The following is a 21524-nucleotide window of genomic DNA, read 5'->3' as shown; positions in this document are numbered from 1 at the left end:
TATGATCGACCTTACTACTACTACAGACTGGCTCCAATACGAGAGTATTTAACCTCCCTACTCTCCCATCTAGAAAAGACCTTAAATTTTCTCAATCATTAATAAAAGTATGCTCAATGAAGATAACCAATCATGAAAAAAAAGGAGAGAAGACAATTGCAAATCCAATATCCTACAAGATCGACATTCGATCAGGATACTACAAACCAACCTTCCTTAAAGTAAAATTTCTAAATATAATACGATTAATAGTAAATTTATATGACCAAAATTAACCCAACTAAACCTTCATTAGCCATTAGTTGTGACAATATTTTCTAATAATAAAACTGTTAGTATGAATAATCTTTGCATATTGTTTGCTTATTCTTAAATTATAATGTAAAATTTATATGTTATACAAATATAGCAAGATGGATCTTCAAGGTAAACACTCTCAAATTAGAAATTAAACACATGAAGAAATGTTTTATAAGTCAACAAAGACTAAATAAGAATACGACAAACCCACGAGTCATATCTTAGTGGCAGACCTAAAAGCAATCATTGCAACATTAGAAAGCGAAAGGTATAGTACTTAACCATAAAAGAAATGGAATAGATAGAGAATATAATCAACTTTAACTAGGTCATTATATGACCCCTCTATCAAAGACTCCTAAGAACTTTTAGTAAAAAGTATGAATTTTACAATCACTTATTTAAAAGGACTTTAAGAAAAATTCGATCAAGTACTGAGGTGCCTAGAAGTACAATTTGACTCAACTAAAAATAACTTATCTAGACACCAGACCTGTTGAGTAAAGAGGAGGAAGTTTTGATACTAAAATATTTTTAAAATCTCCAAAGGTAATTTTTGAAAATCAGTTAACAAATGATTTTCACTTAAGACATGAAATTTGAGGGAAGATAAACATACCTTAGTGTTGGAGTATTTTGATAATTAAGAACTCATCCTTGTGAAGAATAGAGAATAAGAGGTATATTAGGAATTTTTCAGTCTTTGACGAAATTGAAGGAATTATACGGGTTAGTTAAAGAATAAACTATGTAGACATCAAGTCATCAAATAGGGAGGGAAAAAGCTCTTGAAAACCCTAATATCTTACTAGATTCGTAAATAACATTTGGAATTGAGATATGCACTCTTAGCAAGTATACTTTAATAATAGGAGCTAAAAATGGTCTGATTATGAACTAAAGAGATCCCGTCAGTAATAATATTATAATGAAACTATTAGGTTGAAAAGGAAACTAGGAAATGAGTAAGGATGTCTTCAAACCATCTTGTCACTACAAATTTGGAGGACTAAATTTACTTCAAGGGAGGGAGATTGTAACACTCCGACCTAGAAAATGGAATCTAGCCCAAAACTGGGCATTAGGAAAAGCAAAGGACAAAATGACATCGTTTTGAAAAACCCTAAAACGACGTCTATTCGATTAAAAAGGAAAAAAATAGCAGCTAGAGGCGTGCACGTCTTTGGAAGCCGAAGAATGAGGAGAAGAAAAACACACATGCACGCTGGAGAAAATAGAAGAAGAGGCATGCAGGGCTCCCCTTCTCCGCCTACAAAAAAGGACAGACTCATTTTGTGGGAGGGAGATCCAGTGCTGAGGAGAGAGAGAGATTCATGCATAGAGAGAGAAAGAGGGTCGTACGTAGAGAAAGGGAGAGAACAAACCTAACAGGCGGTAAGGTGGGTCTGTTGCGTGTAGTGGCTAATCGCGTGATTCTACCATATCAGTGTTAAATCTAAATGCACGAGGTGTTCTGTGATGGTTGTCAATCAAGTTGCAGCGGCAAAGGACAATTCTGGTGGTGGTGCATGGTGATATGACATATGGCATGCGTTTAAGTGCGTGGAGATGCGTGGAGGCACGTGTCAGGCGTGTGGTGGCACACAGTGACCCCAATGACCTGAATCACGCATCAAATGTAAAAATCTATCGACCTTTGTATTATAGTTATTTTTTATGTGTTCATCATTTAACGTGTGTAATTTCTATTTGTAAACGAAAAAAATATTTGGGTGATAACAAGGATGTGGAGATGACCGTAAATCATAACCAGTGAGGATTCTGATTTGACTATAGGTAAGGGATTGGATTAGTCTCATTCAGAGGTCACTATATTTTTATCAAACTTTCATTAAAATAAATTGTTTACAGTCTTTAAAAACTATTTATGTTTTCTAACGTGATTTTCGCGAACTCATCTTATTTGTGTGTGCAATTGCATATGATTGGAGATCTATATAATGTTGTGTATGACCTATGTTTATATATGCATATTGGTACTAGTATGCGTATACAGATTTTGTGCATACTAGTTACTGAGTTGTAGGTGTGCGTAACATATATATATGTATAATTATATGTTGTATAACGTATGTATGTATGAGCGAACAACTTGTATGTGTATGCTTATGGAATACATATATGTATCATGTAAATACACAAGTATACTTATATTGTATGTGTTGCATGTATATATATTTATTTAAGTCGATAACTGTGTGTATAAGATGTATACATTATACGTATTGTGTACGCATGTTTATATATAACATATATGATGCATAAACAAGTGCATGCATGAGTAGGTCATCTAGTAATAGATCTTATTAGTAAAAGAATAATATATGAATATCTAAAAGACGAGAAAATCTGTTTAACCGGTATCAACAGAGAGAGGGTGTGTGTGTAGCCATTTTGCAAGTGAAGTGTGGCGAACCTTACCCGTGGACATGACCTCAACCAAACATGACTAAGAAATTCCATACATAAGCGTTCTGTGTTCGTGTGTATATGAAAAGTGATTAGTGATACTCAATAACTGTTCCTTATTCTGGTGCATTGGGAAAGTGAAAAGTGAAAGTGAAAGTGATAAGTGATAAATGATATGTGATTTCTCCACATGGTAAAAAAGATCCTTAGTGCTTTCGTTGATGTCAGTATAAACGGTATCGTGCGATAAAATTCTTAAAATACAAAAAAAATAAAAATTATAGACTTTAATAAAAATGTAAATGAGAATGAAAGTGCATCTGAAAAGTGATAAATGAAAGAAATAATGACATATGCAATGATAAGTAATTCAGTGACAAGTACAAGTAATTGTCAGAAAGTATAAGTACAAGTATTATGAAATCAATAAATGATATTACTTATTTATGTAAATATGATGATAGAATATTTGTGACGTTTATGAAATCATATGTGAAAGAGTGAATTATTGAGATATGTGAAATTATGGTAACTATATTGATTGGGAATTAGTTTTAAATAAGATATGCATTTGTTTGATGAATCTTGTATGAGTGAGTGTGTGCATATTTTTGTTTTAGGCACTGCCCCTTTTTCTTATGAGTTCGTGAAACTCACCCCAATTCATATCTCTCAATGCAGATTAGTCCAGATCAAGAGTAAGTTTAAGGTCGAATAAATGCTTTGAAGAACCCTTAGTGATCTTGAGATTTTTGTCTTATAAAATCGGTTTAATTATATTATAGCGATACAATGTAAAGAATTTGTAAGTATCATTATTTGTAATTCCGTATAGGGGATGATTGAATCTTAAGTTTTAACTTATTACTGCATAAAATTAACAGGTTACGTGCATGAAATAGCACTTCTTTCTCAACAGAGAAAGTGGGCCGTTATATTAGTAATAGTTACGAGTTGGTCACTTCATTACATGGAGAGAAGATTCATACATATGAGCTAGTTCACTTGGAGTCTTGTAAAGCCTCTTACTAGCCATGTTGTTATCTTTTTGACCTATTAGTGTTTACGTATACCTCCTTTCCTGTGATGATTTTGACAAGCACTCCATCTTCATATGTTTTAGAAATTTGTTGTATGGAAAACTTTGCAGTAATTAGGTCTTATAATTTTCTTATATTGTGATATCACACTATAAGGTCTTTTTAAGATCAATGAGGCTTTTTTAGGCTTTGATCTCATGCCCTAGTATGGTCAATGCATGCTTTGTTTATCACTGTATTTTAACATGCTCTAGGAAAGAGCATTCATCATACTTATAGGACTAAGTGTCATATGTAGCTTAATCACATGGATCTCAAGTGCGAGGACATTTCATAAGCCCTCACCTTTTTGCCCATATGTCCTGAAATGATGTGTTCCATCACTGCCTTCATCATGTGCATGATTGTAGCTCATTATAGGTCCTTTTAACTAATAATTATGCCTTTTGAGTTTTCATAATTCCTCCTTTATAAAGTAGATTTCAAGGATGATAGCTATTCTCTTTAGTGATTTTCATTTGGCCGCTCATTTTCTTCATATTGCTTTTGAAGCCCTTTTGCTTTTACATTCCCTTTATTTTGGTATCTCCATAAGTTTCTTTTGTTGATAATTTTCTCGCCAAGCTACTATTTATGTCTATTATTCTTCCCTTCTTTTTAACCCATCTTACTTTATTTTTCAATTGAAGATGATAAAAAGGAAATACTAAAAAGTTAAATTTGACCTTTTCTCGAGAAACATATTGTGTTATTTTACAATACTGGGAATAAAAAAATTATAAAATACCTTATATGTATACCACCATGGCTCTAGTACTAATGAATTGCCTTATGCAATTTGAGCTAGAAGAAGTTTTCCTTATTTATATTTCTCGTGAACTAGTTTATTATAGATCTTTTTTGTAATCATTCCTTTTATGATCCACTTGAATTCCATGAGATATATTATAATTTTCATGTTTCTTTATCAAAACAAGCAAATCCCTCTTTTTGTTAAGATATTGTCATATTTGTACCCTCTAAAAAATAAGAAAATAAATCAATTATTTCTATTTAAGAAATTTTCACAAGCTTAAGTCTAATGAAAAAGCATGAAAAAGTTAGGTTCCTTTACATTAGATAAATTGATAGATTAAGTTTTTCAGCTTTTCATTCTTCAACTCTTCTCTAACTTCTTGATCTATTACCTCTTCTTATATTTTTTTTAGATGAGAGGTTTTTAAATTTTGTAAAGTCTTGAAAAATAGTTCATTAATGTTTTTCTTAAAAAAAGTTTGCCTCACAATAGGATGAGAAAAAGATCCAAAAAAGGTCATCTTAAGAGGGTAATGGCTTATTGATATATCTTAAAGAACCTTTCTCCTTGAATAAGCAAGTTAATTGCAACAACTAATATAGCTAACCAATGAGGTAAAATTAGAATTCTTATGCCTTGGCCATTTTTAATGATTTCGAGTTTTTATACATTGATCATTTTTTGACCATCCTCCCCGATGTAAGGTTTCTTTTACTTAGATGACTTAAATGAGGCAAAGCTCTCAATAATTTTGGACCTTTTATGTCATAGTCAATTTTATGATATATTTTCCTATGGCTTGAGAGAAGGCTTTGTTACTTGGTCACCTAGATCAGGCAATGCTCTTAATGCATTCAATATATTTGTGCCATTTTTGTGCCCTAATCATTGTTAAAACATCTTACATGGTGTCCTTAGAGAATATTTTTTTTTTCTCACATATTGTGGCCTCATAACCATTTAAAGTTGACATTTCCTTATTCTACTCACTTGGATGGCATCAATTTTTTTTTTTTTTTTTTTCATTTATGTAGAAAATTTTATTGTTACTAATAATAATCAGCTTCAAATTTTAGTTTACATCTAAAAGAAAAATAGTCGAGCAAGAATTTCAAGTTAAAAAAATAGGCGACTTGTTATATTTTTTTGGTCTATAGATCTATTATTTTTCTATAAATTTTGCTTTCTTGACAAATAATATGTTAATAAGCTTCTTTTCGAAGCCAAGATTATTAGTTGTAAGTCTTACAATACACCTCTAACTTCTTTTTCGTCATAAATCCTAATGATAAGAAATATAGACAATTAATTAGGACTTATAATATTACACCCTTTTGAGGCTAGACATTGCCTTTATAGTTAACACATTATCCCAATTTATGCATTCCACTCGTGAATATTAGAAGTCTCTCATATATGCCATTTGATATTTGAAATGTATCTCAAGAAGGGTTATTCTTCTCAGAATAATTCTTTTATTCTTTGATGTTTCTTTTGGACAACCAAGAAAAAATGTATTCCCTAAAATTCAATTGAGGAAATCGGTTAAATCTTTACTTGGTGAACTTGGTTTTCTTGTAAATTCCGTTCATACTATTTGGTGTGATAATATTAGTTCTATTTAATTAAATTTAAATCGTATTTTATGTTTTCGTATAAAGTACATAAAATTAGAATATCATTTTGTTTGTCAAAAAAATTTGTTTTTAAAAAAAGTATACATTTAAATTTTTTTTTTTTTAAGGATCAAATCGTTGATAATTTTATGAAACAGATAGTTAGATATCTATATAAAAATTTATGAACCAAGGTCCGATTGGTTGCAACTCCACCACTAGCTTGTTGGAGATGTGAAGAAGATTGTCCAAAATGCGGCCTTGTGTTCTCACTTCAAAATAGAGCACTCTATCTTAATAGTTTTGTCTGCTATTATTCCAAATAGTTGATATTGCTTTTTAGATACAAAGTAGCATATGAGTGTGAAATTTTCCAAAGGGATCCTAGAAAACTTACTAACTAATTTTGAAATGTGAAAAAAATATACCAAAAGAATTCGTTCGAGAAAGACGACGATTACTAGTTGTAAAATTGTTTCGCAATAACTAAGAAGATCCTAATTGTTCAAATGGTTTTGTTAGGACATAATCTACATGATATGTAAACAAATTTTAGCATATCAATTATGTAGAGACAAAAGCAAAGCTTGTATTATTTATATTTATCGTTACCATCACCATTAATCATTATAATTGTCATCACTTAATTCCCAACTCCCAATATGGATTTTAACAATTTTAGAATATCTAAAGTTTTTATTTAATGATGAAATGGGTATCAAAATTAGGCATTAACAAAGGAGGATGAGACAATCTTTAATGCCTTCAACATTGACCTACCACCTTGTCGGGCATTTTCCACGGGGAAAGAAAAAGATAATGACTAAAATAATAAAAGACTTACAATGCAAGTGCAATTAAATTAGGCATTACTGGGATTGAACTGTGGAAAAAGTCCATCCCATCCACTGGGTGCATGACCCTATAAAATTGAAAGAAACAAAATGTAAATGAAATTATTAAAGTGCAAATAAAATAAAAGAAGTAAATGATAATAATGCAAAATAAACTTAAAATAAGAGAGGATTAAAAAAATATATATATATATATATATAGAGGAACAAGATAAGCTTTCACAGAGTCAACTAAAGCCCCTTAATAAAGGTATATATCTCTTGTTGTAGCGAAGTCAACTAATGTTCTACTTGATCTTAGGGGTTCTTCCTAAAATACTATTATGACAGTCATAATAGTAATCGTACTCGTATCACTTCTAAAGGAGGTCTGACAGTTTCTTTTATTTTCTTAGGCATTTTAATGGAGGTAAGGTAATCCCACTCCTGACTAAAGCTGTTGCTTAATACCTTAGGGGCCTACACCTTCCAAACAAGGGAACGTGCCCCCTTAATTCTTCTAAGGTGAGGTGACTCCGATCCTCTTTACACCCACCATATTTATACACATTAAAGTAATTCTAACTTCAGCAATATGAGAATTCTTTGCTTCTAAAAGATACTACATTCATGGGTTGATGCTATCTACAATTATATGTGCAAAAATTAATTTTTATATGTTCATAAGATGTGTTAGGATAATGACAGAGGTGAGGTCATGCAAGCTAATGTTATTCGACTTCTACAGGATACATTCATGAAAGTCACTGCTAAAAATCTAAACCTCTTAATCAACAAAAATATCAGCATAAAATGCTAATTGCTCAAAATACTTTGATAGTCATCTGCAAATACTAAAGTACTTCAATTTGAATAGTTACCCAAACTATATTGCTACAGAGTGGAAGCATATATTGTAAATTGCTCTTGAGGGTATCGTATGACAGATAAGGTTGATCTTCCTCTTAACTTTCAAACTTTACTCGGGCGTCACCTTTGAATGACGGAAGATGCCAAGTCCCTCTTTCTTACAAGGCAGTGCATTTTACATAAACCCATCCAAGTGGGTCCTTGAGAAAACTATTACCAGGAACACCCAATTTTGGAATAGGGATGAAGAAAGGGACCACTATCGCTTTCAAAATTGTACTACTTGCAACAATGGATGAGACGACCTCCTCGGCAAACTCGATTCTCACCCTTGGGATCTGACTATTCTTGGGTAACTGCATCTATTTTATTTATCAACTCTTGGTGTTTAGACTCCATTAAAGCTGGATCATGCTACCTCTCCATTTTTCCTAGTCAAATTCCATACTGTCACTAGCTCTTATCTCTCAATATAATTTCAGAAAAGACTTGAAAATTGTTACTAAAATGCATATAAATCAACCATCATGATTAACTCACTAGGAATCTTGTTATGGGTCTCTGTAAAGAGAAATCTAAAGAACTTTTTGTTAAGGTTTCCATGTTCATGACTTGTTGTGTATGATTGAATAAGGAATCATTAGAGAATCCTTCTATCTCATCAAAACAAACGAACAAAAGAGGTAGGTTTCTAAAATTTTCTGCATATAAACTTACATCAAATAAACATTTTGGGAAATTGCCATCCCAGGGCTCCTAGGAAAAAGTAGAAGCCCTTATAACCCTAACAACAGGCCTTAATAGCTATTACCACCACCAAACTCATAATTAAGAATCTTGCTTTCACAAGCAAATATCCATGCTTCACAAGGAAAACATGTGATTATATAAAATCAGCTATTGTCACAAACTACTATGAAAACAAATCTAAGAGAGATGGAGGTAACTTTGGGGACAAGGAACTTTTATTTTAAAAAATAACATTATTTGACTTGTTGCTCCAAAAAACTTCGAAACTCTTTTATGCTAATTACTACTTCATTTCTCCTCCAAAAGGAGGGATGTGCAGGAAAGAAGGGATGATATTTCCTCTTGGGTTGCGAATCCAAAGCCTTGCCACCGTATTCTACCGAATTTATCAAGCAGGAAAATGTACCTGCACGGTAGTAAATTAACAAAGCACAGTTATGGAACTAAGACATGCTACTAGGGTGCCAAATTCTGCATCTAAAATAGCATTTTATACCCTGTAAGAAGGTTCAGTATTTTAAGTTCTTTTCTGAAGTAATAATGGTCGCCAAATGAATAAACAATCTGCCTCCGAAGCGAATCCTTCTCTCCATCATTTGATTTCCTCATCATCCGCAGAAGCAGATGTTTAATTGGCTTCCAGCACAAAAGCCATGAGTCTATAAATGATACCTGCAAGGATGGAAACCGTAAGCACAATAACATGATTGATTTCCAGCCAATAGATGAAGCAACCGACTGCCATGGGCATCCTTATGTTGCAAATCAAGCACTTCCAGTGCATCTCTTTTCTTTCTTCATGGGATTTTCTTTTACTTTTTTCTTGTCCAATGCCTTGTTCTCATTAAGACTCGCGTCTTATATCGGTGATTTGGTTGAGAGATGATGCTTGTAATTACAGATATAAAATGAAGCTTTTGCAAAGAGAAAAATGATATGTTTGAAGGAATTAGTCTATTAGTAAAGAACTATTGGAGGGAGCTATATCATGGCAAGTTGTAAATAATATCAAATAGTTTTTCTTCTAATGGGAAATAGTTTAACTAGCGAGTAAAAGAATGTGGGTTAAACAAATCAATAGACAAATAAAAGAGGTCTGATACCTCATACAACTGAACATCTTCTGAATTTCTAAAAGCCTCAAGAAAAGGCAAGCTCCAAGAATCAACCATCGCCTGTCAAGGAAAAAGAACAGCCACATTGTAGTAGTAACATCCAGCAGCAAACACCATTACACAAATAATCAGAAAGACTTCCTACTAATACTTCTTGTCAATTATACAACCTATGTCCTGCAATTGATTTCTACATAATATGGTTGTATATTGTAGAGTACTTAAAAAAGCTTCACATCCTGCAGAAATGAAGCTTTGTGTTTCTTTATATACAAACTTTAACTAGCAAGCTTATAAAGAACTAGAAAAAAAAGTGGTAGGTATACACGAGATGGGCCGAAACTTTCGAAACGGTGGATTCTCCAGCCACTTGAATGCAAGATATACACGAGGCTCATCCAAGTCCATTTTTTTAAATTTTATCTCTACATAAATTTAATTTATGTTGATGAAGTTTGTCAAAAATTTGTTGTTCCTGTAAGCTCTGAAATTAGATCGTTTCAGATTTCAATATTTTTAAATTCAAATTTGATTATCAAACATTATTACCCTAATAAACACCATTATTATTTCTGTATATTACCCCTTCAGGTCCCTTGAATTAATTTCTATATATTACAGTTTGATTTATATTTTATTTTTTTTTAAATAAAAGTTTGATTTTTATTATATAATTGCCATTCAACATAATAAATAGGCAACCTTTTCCTCCTCTACTCTGTCTGTCCGAAGCGCCACTAAGTTCCTTCTCAATACACTATTCCTGTTCTCCTAGTTGACGAGTGCAAAGATAACTCTGAAAGAACATGTTAAATCCTGAGGGTACTGCATTATACCTTCTGCATGGTTGAAGTGTAGAGTTATCCTTACGGACAGTGTCACTTTTACGTGCCTTGGGCTTAATTTTATTTTTTGCTCTACTGTTTTTCCAACAATCCCAAGGATAATGACCTCATCTGATGCTGCCACTATCATAAACACTCCTTTTAACTTCCGTTTCTTCTACACATTCCACTGCCTAGCCTACTATCAGCAATACTGCTGCTAAAACCTTCACTATTACACCACTACTCATGCCATCTCTTGTGTCTGGCATCGTGCTGTCATCAAGACTCCTTTAACTTATGTCTCTTCTTCACATTCCACCTGCCTAGCCTACTACCAAAATGCTATTGCTAAAACCTTCACTATCGCACCCTTAGTCACGCTTCTCTTGTTTTGGCACGGCTTTGTGAAAGCCTTTCTCCAACATATCCAAAAGAAGTTCTTAACGGTGACAACTTCAAAAGGTGGCAGGAAAATATTCTGTGTGCTAAACATGCATAGTAACTGCGGCACTGACTGCTACAAAACCCAATGGCATCAACAAATCATAATTGGTGATTTAGTTCAAACAAGGTAAGTTGTCTAATGAGATTTTTTATGTCTACTGTCACTACAAATAAGCAAAAGAGATATCAGACTCATTGACAAATGCTGAGTATGTTGGAAAACAAAAATTTGTTATTGGAAAATATCACTGATGGGAGATTACCGATGACGAGGAAATTAAGACGCAAATTAATGAGTACCACAAGCTGCAAAGACTGGAAAGTATAAAATATTGTTTTACAGGAAGAGTTTATAGCACGCTTGCTGATTGAGAAATTACCAGAATTGGTGGAGTGACTACAAACAACAATTGAAACATAAGCACAAACAATTGTCACCAGAAAAAGTCTAAAGCTACCCAAGCAAGGGAAGTGGCTTCTAAGACAAATCTTTTTTAAAATAAAAATAGTATGGCAAAATTCATTCACAAGCAACAAGGGGGTGGAAATCCATGTAGAAAAGTAGTTACATATTGATCAATATGTCAATAAGATACCAAAATTCTCCAGTGAATAAAGAGGATGACCTATAATTAAAAAACTCAAGGTCTGTACATCTATCTTTAACTCTATCAAAGACATTTCCACCCCCTCAAGCGCTCTTTTGTTTTTCTCTTTCCAAATCACCCAAAAAGTAACAAGAGGAATGAAACTAAAATGTTTCTTCACTCTGCTAATACCCTCCTATGCTTAAGTTTCTTCTATCACTGAACCAACCATCAATCATTGATACCCAGAAGTCCATAAGCAAGGATTCATAGTTTATATATAAACAGACACCATAGAATAATGTGATTACAGGACTCTATCTCCCTTTTGCATAAAAACAACCATTGACAAATATTTTCCCCCTCTTGATCAGCTTGTCAAGAATAAGAAACATTTCGACCTACCTGTCATGCAAAGAAAGCAAACTCTAGGTGGAGCATTAACCTTCCAGATTTGCCAACAGGGAAAACTGGTGCTCGTCGCATCACTTTCAATCAAATATTTGTAAAAAATCTGACTGAAAAGGACCCTCTAGCATTGAGTCTCCAAATATTACACTCCTCTCCTCTCTCATTATCACTATAAGACTCATAAATCGAAATATTCTTGTAACACACAATAGCATAGATCTGGGAGTATAGAGTGGCCTCCTCTTTAACCAAGCATCATGCCAGAAGCTAATTATGTTCCAATGCCAACCCTCCAGCTAATACAATTTTGGAATTTATTCCTGCACATGCATATTTTTTCCCATATTCTCATAGGTCCTAGATGAGAGCCTGGTTACCACTCTCTACCCACAGTCCCAAACTTTGCATCTATCACCCTCCACTAGAGACTACTATTTTCATTCATGAATCTCTAAAGTTATTTCCTCTATAGAGCCATATTCACCTCCATCAAATATCTCAAGTCCAATTTCCCTAATAAATAGGCTTTTTAACCTCACCCCACACACAAGGTGATACTTTTTATTCCATATCACTTCATAAGAGTTTACATTGAAATGATTTCAATCTCTTCGCTACGCTCATAAGGATTGTCAATAGGAACATATATTAAGTGGAGATGTTGACCATCGTCCTTTTTATAAGTACAAGTCTCCCGCCTTTAGATAAAAGGTTTTTTTTTTTCCATCCGGTCAATCTTTTCTCAAATTGACACAACAGGGTCCCAAATCGCCACATCTTTATATTTATGGATTCCTTGCGAGCTAAATCTTCAATAAACACACCTCCCTCCCCCTCCATCCTGTCCAGGGCCTCGAGGTCCTATGGTAAAGATTTGAGTAATTGTAGCTTCTTGCCTCTGCTCCTCCTTACACTACCTCCTTACACTACTTCTTTATTTCAGCTTAACCTCCATTGACTCTTAAGCACTTATCCTCAAATTTAATAGGATAAGGGCCCCATTTAATCTCATTGGAGGCTAGACAAATGAAAAAATGGTAAGAGATAACGCATTGCAAAAGCTTTTGGCGTAGACCTGATAATTGAGATTGATACGAGACAGACACCAAAAGCTTATCAATTCTTGAGCATGCCAAATTTAATCTCTAATTGGACCATGTCCATTTACCTCCCATGAGGGGTAAGTTCAATAATTCAAGCATGTCTAGAGTCTCCTGGTCATTAGCACAAATTCTCGAAAATTGCTCTCCTGATCTCTATTGCCTACTCAAAACTATATTGAAGTCTTCTCTCTCAATCCAAAGGAAGTCTCATTTATGTTATATTCATTCAAAGTATTCCACAACATACCCCTCTCTCCCTCACCTCTGTCGTATACGCTAGTGAACACCCATCTCCACCCATTTCTTCTACCTTTAAATAGGCAAAAGATAGAACATTCCCTAGAAAATATCACCATACAATTAAGTAAACCATCATTCCATATATTCATACAACCCTTTACCACCTGTCTCTTCTTATGGTCGTTGATTCCCATAACATTCCAAGAGATAATACCAAAAAAACATTGATTAAGTATTCACAATCACTCTTATCTCCTTCTTTTCCTTCCTCAAGTTCTGATAATTGGTGGACTACAACCTCATTAATTCTCTAGGGCCTTCCACCCCTTGTCTGTTTTTACAATTGGATTTTGTCTATTCCCCTCTCACCTTCTTTTTTTTTCTTTTTTCAATATCTTTGAATAGCATCATGGTCTGTGCCTCTAATCTATCAAAATTGACCCTTAGCATTTTGCTAATACAGCGTATGTTCTGAAGGGCCAATATCAAATTATCTTCCTCATTCATCTCCCTCACAATCCCCTCCTTCTCATATTCCACTAATACCTCTACCCTCTGCACCATAAGCATTTCATCTCGCCTAGGCTTCCCCCTAACCTCATCATGCACCACTGAAACTACCGCCAGTGGCCTCTTTACCCAATTCTTCTTCCTCTCGAGCTTCCATAAACTCTCCATTTTCTCTTATGTCATCTCCTTTGTTTGAATTTCGTCCAGGAACTTGCCATTGCAGTCGTGCTCTTGCTCTTCCTAGGTTTTTCTCGATTGCCCCAAATGCACAACTCAGGTTTCAACTTCTCATCTTGGGTCACAGATCTCCATTCGTGATTAGACCCGAACCTGGGGTTTTTAACCCGCCTCCCCTTCACAGCATGCTCAACCCATTTCTCTTGCTCGACCTAGCTGAACCACAGTCTAAATCCAGCAAACTTCTTATCTTTGAGCTCTTCAAGCCAAGACCCATTCGAGCCACATAATCAAAGCGGCATCCCTTGATTATGTTTCAATGAATTTTTGAATTTCACCCAACCCACCTTGAAGTCTGGTCTCTTCTCCCCTACCTAGCTCCCCTCTCGCTTGCCTTCTTTCACCGCGTCAATGTAGCTCCTCTCTCCTCTCACCTCCAACCTCACAAGCAACTCCATGTTACACGAACAACACAGCAAAACCAGCATGACATCATGAAATTGCCTCCGAGCTATGTTTCTCCTTCTGGTTTCTTGCTTTTATCTCCTTTGGTTGCCCTGACGCCTCAAATGTCCTCTACACCATTTCGAACAACGCTACCATCATCCGGTTTGTGGACCTTTCGGAATGAAGGTGCGCCTCACTTCCTCCCCTTTCTTCTTTGTCATAGCCAAAAACTTTTCCCGATTGTTCCCTCCATGGCCACCCATAGATTATGGCCGTTGCCTGCCTTATTCTACCCTAGAACTTCCCTTCTTTCATCCAGTAAAACTCATGCAAAGCTACCAACGACCATTCAACTTCATCCTCCCAAAAGGTGATTGAAGCCCTAAACCCCCTCCTATTTTCGCTCGCCCTAATTTCATTCACTTTCTTCCCTTCAAAAATAACATATAACAATTTGCTCTGCATGACCAAAAATTTTCTAGTCCAAGGGAGCACCATGACCACCTCCCTGCTCATCAAAGGATGTGAGCAGGAGGGGAGGCGATGTTGCAGATGTTCTCAGCCTATATCCGAACAGTTTCTCTCGCTCACATCTCCCATTCGTCAGTACAGTTCTTCTCAATGTCTTGTCCAGTCCTTTTTTCCGCTTCTAAGACAAATCTGGTGCAATTCATAACACCAAAAAGATGAATGAGAACATGCACTCTTGAATCAAGCCTAAATCTCAAAACCTTAGTTTTAAGAAAAAAGGTTCTTGCTTTGTTTGTGGCAAAACCTAGCCATTATGCTCATCAGTTCAGATAGAGAAAGAGAATGACATTCCTGCTAAACCAAAGATAGATTTGGTACAAGCAGATGATATGTTCCAGTCATTTCTCAAGCAAATGTTGTGACTGATGTGAAAGAATGGATAATAAAATGTGGTGCTATTACGCATATTTATGCAAACAAAAATGTCCTTTCCTCCTGCACTCCAGTAAAGGATGGAAAAAAACCATATCTATAGTTGATTCTCAAACTACGGAAGTTCTTGGGAAGGAAAAGGTTCTTCTTAAGCTCACATCTGGCAAGACTTTATCTTTGGGTGAGGAGTTGCACATTCCCAACATTACAACCTGATACCAATTTCGCCATCGGGAAAAGTTGTGGTTAAGGTGTTGTTCAAATCTAACAAAAGTAGTGTTTTTGTGGGAAAGAGTATTTGTACATGAACTTTTATATTCAACTTTCCTAAAGTGATTAATGAGAATGCTGTATTTTCTGCTATTTGCCTACTTCTTCCATCTATTTGTTTGACTCTTATGATGTTTCTTTTTTTTTTTTTTTTTTTTTTTTGAGAAGATGACTCTTATGATGTATTACATGCTAGATTAGGACATGTTAGTTGGTCATATTAAAAAATGCAAACACTTGATCTTATTACTGCAATATGAGATATATGCTGAAACAAAGTTAACGGAGAAAATTGTTCATCTGTTCAAAGGGAAACTGAAATGTTGTATCTAATTCACTCTGACTTGCAAAACAAATTATGACTAGGAATGATAAAAAATATTATATGATATTTATGGATGACTACTCTAAGATATGTTGAGGTATACTAGTTAAGAAATAAAGATGAAGCCTTTGACTTGCTTCTTTTATATAAACCCGAGGTAGAACATCAATTGCATAGGAAAATAAAAAGAGTTAGATCCGATAGAGGTGGGATTATGTATTGTTTGATATTATTGTAAAAAAGGAGTAAATATATAAAGTTACTCCTCCCTATTCCCTTGAATCAAATAGAATAGTTGAAAAGAAAAATAGAGCTCCAAAGGAAATGATGAATTCTATGTTTGTTAGTTCCTCTGCACTTAAAAATCTTTGGGGTGAAGCAATTTTATCCGCATATTGTCAACAAAAAAAGATTTCCTTATAAGAAAATAGGAAAAACACATTATAAATTATGGAAAGATTATCTTCCTAACCTGAAATACTTGAAAGTGTGGAAGTGTCTAGCTAAGTTTATGTTACATGTCCCTAAGAAGAGAGAAAATGATTAAAAAAATTTCTGACTGCATGTTTATTGGTTATTCTAATCCTAGCGTAACATACAAATTTCTTGTACTACAAAATTAACATGCCTGATTGTAATAGTATAGTTGAACAAAAATGTTGAATTCATTAAGAATATTAGGCTTTGTTAAGATACATGGGGTAAACATCTTGGATGTCTCTTTGGAAGAGAAAAACACATTGTATGGTAAGTTATACACCTCTTCAACTAGCCATTGTAAGAGTAATTGTTGAAGATAGTGAAAATCTCCTTATGTGAGCAAGGAGAGGGAAAAAATTTTCTTTAAAGAAAGAATCAAACAAGAAGAAAGATTTCTTCCTAAACCATGTGATATCTTAAAGGAAGAGAAAATCAAATTTTATTTCTTAAAGAACTAAATTCCACAGTTTAGGAAAGATATAGGTGGCTTCTTTGCTCCTTTAATGGCCAATTTTAATTAACCATATTTACTTCCCCTAATTCTTTTACAATTAATTAAAATATTCTCATTTAAAAAGAGAATATCCTATTTAAACTATTCTACTCAAAATTTTCTTAATTTTTATTATTTTCTCATTTAAAGCAAAATTTAATTTTTTTAGTAATTTCCACAATTAATTTAGGAGACTTATTTTCTTATAATGCATATGACCTATTCTATAAATAGATTTTCAATTTCTAATTGTACTCATTCAAATTTGAGAACAACAAAATTATGTGTTTTTAGTTTTCAACTAATAAAGTTTTCTTCAACCTTCTTGTTGAGTAGGAATTGATTCAACTTATCAAGATAAATTCTTGTAGCGTTTTATCAATTCTTCTTGAATTGATTTTACTTATCAACTTTCCATCTTGTGGCATTTAATCAGTTCAAGTCGTCATCCCAATTACTTTAGTTGACATTCACGTATTGAATGTAGGTCAAGTAGGGAGGGGTTGTTACGAGTTTAAAGATTCTGAATACTAGAATATATATAGAATTTTTGATCACGTTAGTTTATCTTGAATTCCGCACCATTGGTATCAGAATTTAGCCTCGAGATAAATCTTATTATTCTACATCTTTATCCTTACATATTTGTTATTTTTCATAATAAAAAAAAAAAAACATATTTTGCAGCCTTTCATACACAAACAAAAAAAGAACAAAAAAGTTCATATTCATATTATCTTCCTTGCACTCTAAGTTTCCTTCTTTCATTGTGGTTTTATTCCATTACATCTTTAAATAGCTAATTGCACCATAGTTACTTAACATCATACATAAAACACACATTATCTTCATTCTTGTATTTAAACTATTACTTTTAGAATTATTTTAACACTTGTTATCCCTAGAATTCTTTAAAGTGTCATAAACAAAACTTCATTATCTTAATTCAAGAAAATTTAATTCTAACATTCAACGTGAAGGAAGGAAGTTGAGTAAAACATGAGTGAAACATGTGAGAGAGTGTTATTTTCTTTACTAATAATTCCTTACAAATTTTTGCAATGAACTCATACAACATCCCAACCAATGACATTTTCTCAAAAAAAAAAAAAAAATAGAATTGATGAAATCCCAACATAAGAAATGTCCGATTCAAGAATGAATCATTTTTGAAGAGGAATGAGATGATGAGAACAATGAGAAGGAAAAGAATTTCTTTAAAGGGAGAATCAACCAAGAGGGAAGACTTCTTCCCAAATCATGTGACATCTTAAAAGAAAAGAAAATCAAATCTTATTCCTTAAAGAACTAAACCCCACGGTTTAGAAAAGATAGGGGTGGACTCTTTGCTCTTTTAATGACCAATTTTAATTAACCATATTTACTTCCCCTAATTTCTACACAATTAATTAAAATATTTTCATTTAAAAAGATAATATCTTATCTAACCTATCCTAATCCAAATCTTCTTAATTTTTATTATTTTTTCATTTAAGTCAAAATTTAATTTTTTTATCATTTCTATAATTAATTTAGGATATTTGTTTTCTTATAATGCACATGACATACTCTATATATAGGTTTTCAATTTCTAATTGTATTCATTCAAATTTGAAAATAATAAAATTATGAGTTTTTAGTTTTCAACTATTGATGTTTTCTTCAATCTTCTTGTTGAGTGGGAATTTATTCACTTATCAAGATAAATTCTTCTACATATTATCAATCCTTCTTAAATTGATTTCATTAATTAAGATTCCATCTTGTGGCATTTAATCAATTCAAGTCATCATCCCAATTACCTTGGTTGACATTCACATGTTGGAAGTAAGTCAAGTAGGGAGGACTTGTTGCGAGTTTAAAGATTCTAAATACTGAAGTATATGTGGGTTTTTTATCACGTTAGTTGACCCTTCCGCATCATCCCTAGTGAATGCTTGAGTAAAGGATGTATGCACAAGATTGGTGGCAGAACCTTTATGTACTGAGTTTTCAGTCTTTCCTACTCTCTTAAATTTATATATTAAATTAAGTTACGGGTTGTGAATCAATTTTTGGTTGTTTGAGTAATTTGCTCCTAAATGCTTACTGTCTTCTTTTTAACTTGTTTAAATTTTAGAAAACTCAATTCATCCACATCTTGGGTTGCCTTAGATACTTGCCAACAGAAACATTTTCGGTTTCCTTCTCCTATACATTATTCATGTTCTCTAGTTTCTGAGTGCATAAAAAAACTCTTGAAAGGTCTGTCAAATTCTTAGATACTGCATTATACCATCCGCACAATTTAAAGGTGGAACTATCCTTAAGGCTCAAGGACAATCATTCTTACACATCTCTAGCTTACCCTTCCACTGTTTTTCCAACAAATACTACAAATGTTTACCAACATCTGACGTGTCAATGGCCTAATGTTGCATGTTCTTACCAAAAATAACAATAATAGTAAACTTATGGGCAGGGTGTGCAACGAATTACAGTTTAAACTATATAATTACACCACGAAAAAGCCAAAGGATTTCGTACCTGAGAGCTTGCTCGAAAAGAAAGACATAGTAGAGATGCTCTGGGGACACCCACATTCTCTACTTCTACAGCATTCCTATTGGAACTAACTGGAAATTTCAAAGTTCTACCATCCGAGTAATCGACAATTAAGTCAGGAAACCTCAAACCAGCCATTGCAGGAATTATAGTTTTGTTTGCGAATGCAATCTGTTTAACATGTACAACTCCATTATTCATACGGTTAAGAGCACAACCTTCAACTTCATGAATACCAAGAAAGATTACTGCTATAATGAGCTTCTAACAAAAAGAAAAATCAAAGTGCAAATGTAAATAAACACATAAAGTAGCACAAACCTTCAACTTCATGAATACCAAGCAAAATTACTGTTATATTGAGCTTCTGATGAAAAAGCCAAAGTGCAGTGGAGATAAATCATAAACTAGTATAAAGTTACCAAATTAGGATTTTGGATTACCTTACCGCCATGTTTCCTAAGCTCCGCAAGGTCAGCGAAGTATCCCCGTTTCATCTCATCAGCACTGCCCTAAATCACATTCCGGTACATTGATCAAATAAATCATTCTAAATCCTCCAAAAAGGAAATGAAAGAAAAATGAAACCAAAACTCACAATCTTTCGCGTTCTTTCTCGAGGGCCGCCTTGTTCCCAATCTACACGACAGGAAAATTCAGTAAAAAAAACACAAAAAAATTGCTTCAAATACGTTATTTTCTCGCGGTTTTTATTTTTTTTTTCAAACAAACAGAAGTTTCAGGGGGAAAAAGGGGAAGTGGTTAACGCACCTGGTAAATGTCAAGGAAACGATTAGAGGATTTGAGAGCAAAGTGCTGAGAAGGGAGCGAGAAGAGGTTGGTGTTGTCTCCATGAGAGAGGAGTTGATGTTGACAAATGAAAATTGAAGACGAAGAAGATCTCGCTTGGGTTAGAATTCGATTTAGTCTCAGCATTTTGGATCAAATTTCTTCCTTCTCGGAACACAAACCCTTTCTGCCGAGTCGTAACTTCTGTTTGCATTGAGTTTTGACTCGTTTATTTAGATCATTCTGGTAAATTACCACCTGAAGTTACAGTTACAATTTTTTAATGAACTTCCTTACGTAAATATTATTTTAAGGGCAAGATATATAGTTGTTCTTTTTCTGAATTAGGGCCATATATAATTATTTATATATACACAACATATTTTAGAAAAATAATAATATATAACTTGAACCGAAAACTTTTATCTTTAGAAAATATTTTTCATAGCTGTTCTTGCACTCCTAATTTTGCATTATATAATAAGCACCAAACAACATAGTCAATAGCATTTTTGTTAGAATTATATAATTTTAATTATTTAAATTGTACAATGCAATTCTATAAAAATTGTAAAATTCAATTTAATTTATCGTAAATCAATTTGAAAGAGAAATGCTGATCAAAAGTAAAATCTGAATTCAAAGAATTGGGTCTAAATCCGACAATTCAATTTATTCACTCAAATTTACTTAAAAATTTGAATTCATATCTAATTTAATTTCAAACTCATACTATCAAACTAAAATATTAATTATTATTGTTGACTTTGACATTCATATATATCTCCACTGCAATGCTCATTATTAACATACAATTATGTAGCCACTTAATTAAATTTTTTTTTTTTACTAAATGAATATTGAGAATAAACAATTTACAAAACAAGATTTAAAATTTTAAAATGATAATATATATGAATATGTGTGTGTATAATTGGATCCAAATTCTTTGAAAATTACCACAAAACTCATTAAAGCCAATTAATTAAAGTAACCCATCTTAAATCCATTCCATAACCCAACCCATTATAAAATCTAGAGCCCAAACCTCACATAACCAAAACCCAATCTCAATTTCTAACCTAACTTGTGTAAGCCCAAACCTCCTGGTTTTTCCTTTCCTTTTTACACTTTTTGCTGATTGACAAAATAAAGAATAGGCTTTCTTTTAAGGCAACAAATGCAATCTTAAGTGTAGGAAAAATCGCATTTTTCTTGTAGTAA

General features: G+C 33.3%; 1 protein-coding gene across 2 annotated transcripts; it reads right to left on the bottom strand.

The window, feature by feature from the left end:
- Nucleotides 1–8569: 8569 nt before the first annotated feature.
- On the bottom strand, nt 8570–20557 carry LOC110807326 (ATPase complex subunit). Of its 2 annotated transcripts, none has more exons than XM_088213305.1 (7): nt 20283–20557; nt 20110–20150; nt 19955–20018; nt 19494–19682; nt 9739–9810; nt 9132–9307; nt 8570–9041 (listed from the first exon to the last, which is right to left on the bottom strand). In XM_088213305.1, the coding sequence occupies exons 1-7, from the start codon at nt 20445–20447 to the stop codon at nt 8924–8926; spliced, it is 825 nt and encodes a 274-aa protein (XP_088069431.1). In that variant the 5' UTR covers nt 20448–20557; the 3' UTR covers nt 8570–8923. The 2 variants fall into 2 exon arrangements, with proteins under 2 accessions (XP_088069431.1, XP_088069432.1); XM_088213306.1 differs by having other exon boundaries at nt 19955–20023; nt 20283–20381.
- Nucleotides 20558–21524: the final 967 nt, after the last annotated feature.

Source organism: Carica papaya, chromosome 2 (assembly GCF_054855325.1).
Source record: "Carica papaya isolate Zhongbai chromosome 2, ASM5485532v1, whole genome shotgun sequence".
Classification (NCBI taxonomy): domain Eukaryota; kingdom Viridiplantae; phylum Streptophyta; class Magnoliopsida; order Brassicales; family Caricaceae; genus Carica; species Carica papaya.
Note: the sequence above shows the minus strand (reverse complement) of the source record. Positions and strands in the feature narration are given on the sequence as shown.

What these genes read in the sequence shown, in the direction of transcription:
- LOC110807326 (XM_088213305.1), bottom strand. Translation starts at nt 20,447, where the DNA reads ATGCTGAGACTAAATCGAATTCTAACCCAAGCGAGATCTTCTTCGTCT. An exon ending in GAGAAAGAACGCGAAAGATT is followed by an intron (nt 20,019 to 20,109) that starts GTGAGTTTTGGT and finishes GATTTAGGGCAG; the next exon opens with TGCTGATGAGATGAAACGGG. An exon ending in CTTTTCGAGCAAGCTCTCAG is followed by an intron (nt 9,811 to 19,493) that starts GTACGAAATCCT and finishes TTTCCTTGACAG; the next exon opens with GCGATGGTTGATTCTTGGAG.